This window comes from Alosa sapidissima, chromosome 13 (assembly GCF_018492685.1).
Source record: "Alosa sapidissima isolate fAloSap1 chromosome 13, fAloSap1.pri, whole genome shotgun sequence".
NCBI classification, from domain to species: Eukaryota; Metazoa; Chordata; class Actinopteri; order Clupeiformes; family Clupeidae; genus Alosa; species Alosa sapidissima.
Genome location: NC_055969.1, coordinates 6,891,677 through 6,896,676, shown reverse-complemented (window position 1 = coordinate 6,896,676; position 5,000 = coordinate 6,891,677). Strand labels below are relative to the sequence as shown.

The following is a 5,000-nucleotide window of genomic DNA, read 5'->3' as shown; positions in this document are numbered from 1 at the left end:
TGAGCTGACCCAATTTGACGTATCTGCCAGTGCCAATTTATAGTTTATCACACAACAAGGCAAGGAAAGGCAGTTTTATTTGTATAGCGCATTCAGTGTGCTTTAGTTTACACCATCCAAAAACAGAGAATAGCAGATAATAATGAATAAAAGCATGAGGGACAAATATAAATATAAATATAAAATATAAAATATATAAAGAAATTAAAATATATAGAGTATACAGAACTACTATAGACTATCCACGTTTCCTAAATAGCCTCACATATGTATTGTTTATGCATCGAAACATGCAAGCAATTTTCCTATATTATCCATACTCCTTTGCTTTCTGTTTGTCCTCTGTAGGGCCCAAATGGTCGCGCTGGTCTTCCTGGTGCTGATGGTCTACCAGGGCCCCCTGGGACAGTCTTGATGTTGCCTGTAAGTAAATAGGCTGTAAACACACTAATATTTATGTGATATCCTGTTGCCATCTGTGCTGCAGGGAACCATAAATCAGAAAGAAAGAATGTAAGTCTTTATTGCCCCCTAGTGGGCATCTGGGAGCTGTAACTGAGGCACGTACCATGTACTGTAGCCTCATTCTCAGATCTCTGCCATTCCTCCGTTAAAGTCACATGGGATACAGTGTATACTTATATTTTTATGTAAAACATTATCTACAATTATTAACAGTTTTGCACGTGTATGCAATTTTTCTGAAAACTTATGTTGCCAGTGTTTTGTGCTTGTGTGGAAAATTTGCTCCAGAATTAGGTTACCCAATTGATGCAAAAAGACAAGTTAGACAATGTCAGCTTTCAACTTAACATCAGTTGGTTGAATGACATTGTCCTTTAGCTATCTTTGATCAGCAATAGGGCTCTGTATTTCTGCTGTATGAATCCTCGTAGTAGTGTTTATCCCGTTGTCTTAATCTTCCCTCATCCTGCCAAAAGCCTTCCTCAGAAGTTGCAACTCTCTTCACCTTCACCCTCACTCGTCTTCTGCTTCCATTGCTTTGTTTGAAGCCTGCTTTTGACCCCTCCGCTCTCTCTCTCTTTTTACTCCTGCCATCCATCAAAGAAGCCTTTAGGGACTCAGGAAATCATTCAGCCCTGTCTAGAATCAGATCACCCTTCCAGCTAAAGATATCTGCTATAGCAGCTTCTGGGGTAAATGGTTACAAATGAAAGCTGGAGGTTCTGCTCGAAAGCTCAAGCTGTCAGAGACTTTGAGGGTTCAAATGAATGACAGTCAGCGGCTAATGGATCAGCCTGGTTCTGACGGCACTTGAGGGTAAACAGAGAGTCTTTAAATCTTTTAGAGGGAAAAAGAAGAAGTAGCAGATTTAGCTATCCAAATGGCTGGGGTGAAAACTATTGGGAGCTGTAGATGGGAGCAGTAAAGGGAAAGCGAGAGATCAGTAGAAGTCTTGGGAGCTACAGCTAAGCGCTAGCAGCAAACTGCTGAGGTCAGCGTTTCCACAGAGACAGATGGAAGAACCAGACAGACGTCTCTGCCCTCCAGGGTGTGCGAGCAGACGCCTGGGAAACAGCTTTAGGGATGTCTGGAATCTAAACACACACACACACACACACACACACACACACACACACACACGAGAGAGAGAGAGAGGATGGGGTGACTTTAACATTAAAGTATCCCTGGATTAAGAGATTGATGACGATGTTGAAACTTCACACAGCACTCTTATTCATGGAAACTTTTACATTTCAGTGTGGGGTTGCCGAGGTGACTCTTAATTCCACAAGTTTAAATATAACTCTGGTCTGCTGTTCATTTTGAACTTCAACATTTCAACATTTAACTAGCGGAAAATTAGCCAGTCCCAGTCAAACAGCTCTTGTTTGGCTTCTATCTCTGTTTGTGTTCTCTAGAAAATCTGTGTTGCTAAAACAGATGTACGTTTGTAAGGGAAGACACACTGGTTGGTACGGAATGAGTGTAGGCTTTGGAGAGAGGTCACTAGTGTGGAACAGAGAGCTATCCTACTCACAGTTTATGGAGGGTGCCAATACCAGCCACTCTGCTAGGATTCTTATTCTTCGTCTACTGTGTGTTTGAAACTAGTGTATAAATCAGGAATAGAATCGCACTGGTTTCTGATCTACTGCTGGAAGTTAACATGTTTACAGGAGTCTCATCGCTTTTAGTTTAACTTCTTTGCACAAATAGGTTTTTCTTTTTAAAAGCCTCAGCAGTTGGAAACAGAGGCTTGAATAGTTCAAAGGGAGACAGTGCAGGATCCAGAAAGCTTTCAGACAGTACTTATATGAAAGAGTGAGTTGAGCTTTCACAGAACAACTCAAAGAAAAGGTCTGTAGAGTTGCCGGTTTATTTTAGTCCATCTAAATCTTCAGAGTGGGAGACTTGAGGAGGAGTCCTATAGATAAGTAGGCCTATTGCATAACTGGTAAACTGGTAAATCACTGGCAATGTGATGCTTCAACAGCAATATCTCCAGAATATTTCACATGTGATTCTTGAGAGTTGGTGATGACAAACTGTGCTGTCAGTGTCTGTAAAGCTGATTGTAGCAAGCATGGATATGACTGGTGGTAGTGGTTAAGGAGCTGGGCTAGCGTGCAGTAGCCTGAAAGTTTTCGGTTCAATTCCCGGCTTCCACCGTTGTGCCCTTGAGCAAGGCACTTAACCCCAAGTTGCTCCAGGGACAATGTGATCCCTTGTAAGATAGCTGCTCCTTGTTGGTGTCCCCCCCAATTCCAATCCTCCCCCACCTTTCTTATGCACCTTTCTCCCTTGCCACTTAATCTACTAAACCCCTCTACTACTGCACTCTTTACCCCCATACCCCCCCCCCCCCCCCCCCCCATTAATGCACAAATAGGCTGACACCAGACATAATTTCAATGCATTTCTTACATCCAGTAACTATATACATGTCACAATAAACTTCCTTGTATCCTTGTATCCTTGTATCCTTGACATATGTAAGTCACTTTGGTCAAGAAGTGTCTGCTAAATGTAATGTAATGACTGACATCTCTCAGCAGCTGACATTGTCCTCTAGATGGCGTTATAGTACCAGAGTCGTGCATTTCTAAAGGCAGCTCTTAAGAGCAATATGTATACTTAAACACCAGGTGGCAGCAGTTAGCTGACTTTCTTCAGACCAGTGATTGAAAACTGGAGCATTGAAAGTGAACAATTTAGTTTTAGCAGATGCTTTTTTGTTTAATGTATGTAAATGCAAATCTGTCAAATCTAACAGATGCAAATCTGTCACACATTTTCTAGTTGAACTTAAAATAATTCATAATTTTCCAACAAAATTGTTGTTTTGCTTCATTGTGACTAAATCTTCAGTTATTGTTAAATTTGTCTGTAATTAACCCGCACTGTACGGGTTAAATAGACATTTTCTGAAATTCATACATAATCAATCAATCTCCCCACCCCCTTCTTTTTGTCTCTCTAGTTCCGCATGAGCTCTGGAGATGGAGGTAGCAAGGGTCCAGCTGTGTCCGCTCAGGAGGCCCAGATGCAGTCCATGATGCAACAAGCCAGAGTAAGAGCACACACATACACACACACACACACACACACACACACACACACACATACATACACACACACACACACACACATGCAAGCATTCACTGTGTTGTGTTCCCTCTGTTCTCAGCTTGCCATGCGTGGCCCCACTGGCCCTATGGGTCTCACAGGTCGCCCAGGACCACTGGTGAGTATCCGCTTGATATGACCACTCACACCAACACCTGAAACACATATAGTGCTGTAGCACTTGAAATCTTGCCAGATGCCAAGCTTGTGCACGGCCTCTGATATACTGGACAATGGCCTCAGATAGTTCCACTACATAATTGATTTACTCGTCTACGTTAGGCATTTGTTAACATCCGGCTTTGTGTTCTGACTTCTACACATTCTGTTCCATTACCCAGGGTCCTAGTGGTCCTCCCGGACTGAAGGGAGAGTCTGGTGAATCTGGTCCACAGGTGAGGACTACAATACCCATGATTCCTTTTACTTACATCATTAGCTCCTATGGCTTGTCATGTCTAACATGATCATGTTGCTCTTACAGCATTAAGGCTAATCATCTTTCTTCTTTATTCTCTTCCCTCTCTTCCACCTCTCCCTTCTCCTCCTCCTCCTGCCACTCAGGGTCCTCGTGGTCCTATGGGCACCTCTGGACCTTCAGGAAAGCCTGGCCGCAGGGTGAGTCTGTCAGCCATCTCTGCTGCACTGATTGAGAGCGGGCGGTTTATTTGTTTTCCTTAATGGTAAACGTACGCGAAACGCTGCGCACAACCCCCTGTGAGGGGTTTTCCTCGTCCGCCCTGTGTTGTGTGCTGCCTGCTCCGCTCCGCCGGGCTGTCGTGTAATGGCCGGTGTTGTGGTTTGTGTGCCCCAGGGTCGTGCTGGTGCTGATGGAGCCAGAGGAATGCCTGGCCAGACCGGTTCCAAGGTAACTGCCCGCTTCACATCCCAAGATATCACACATCGCATGTAGCATCCCCCAACACCACACTTTTAAACTACAACAGATATTTTCTGCCATGAACAAAGACAGTTTCTTAACTTAACTCAGAAAATGAAAACGAACCCCACTCATAGGCAGTTTAGCTTTCTGATTTGCCAGTGAAATGACAAATGACCTGTATGCTTCTCTTAAGGCCACCAGTAATTATGTGTAACATCAGTCACCATTGTAAGAAACTAATGCTGTATTCCCTTTCCGTCCGTGCTTCAGGGTGACAGGGGTTTCGATGGCCTTGCTGGACTTCCCGGAGAGAAGGGACACAGAGTAAGGCTGACCTCATTCAATAACAGCTGTAATACTGGTGTTGTTAAGTGGTTATTCATGTGTTATAAAAACTTTTGAAAGTGTTCAAGTGTTATTGTCTAGACTTAGTTAGAGATGATAAAGTATATGTATATAGTTATACAGTAAGAATATGTAATTTATATGTTAATATGTTTTACTTTGTTGAGTTTTACTTTGTTGT

At 43.1% G+C, this 5,000-nt stretch overlaps 1 protein-coding gene across 2 annotated transcripts in view; it reads left to right on the top strand.

The window, feature by feature from the left end:
* The window catches only part of col5a1 (procollagen, type V, alpha 1), an 87,649-nt gene that overhangs the window by 47,821 nt on the left and 34,828 nt on the right, over nucleotides 1-5,000 (top strand). For both annotated transcript variants that reach the window (XM_042059111.1, XM_042059110.1), the window contains exons 12-18: nucleotides 349-423; nucleotides 3,446-3,535; nucleotides 3,653-3,709; nucleotides 3,933-3,986; nucleotides 4,156-4,209; nucleotides 4,406-4,459; nucleotides 4,745-4,798. In XM_042059111.1, the coding sequence (XP_041915045.1) occupies nucleotides 349-423; nucleotides 3,446-3,535; nucleotides 3,653-3,709; nucleotides 3,933-3,986; nucleotides 4,156-4,209; nucleotides 4,406-4,459; nucleotides 4,745-4,798 (438 nt within the window). The remainder of the gene's footprint in view (nucleotides 1-348; nucleotides 424-3,445; nucleotides 3,536-3,652; nucleotides 3,710-3,932; nucleotides 3,987-4,155; nucleotides 4,210-4,405; nucleotides 4,460-4,744; nucleotides 4,799-5,000) is intronic.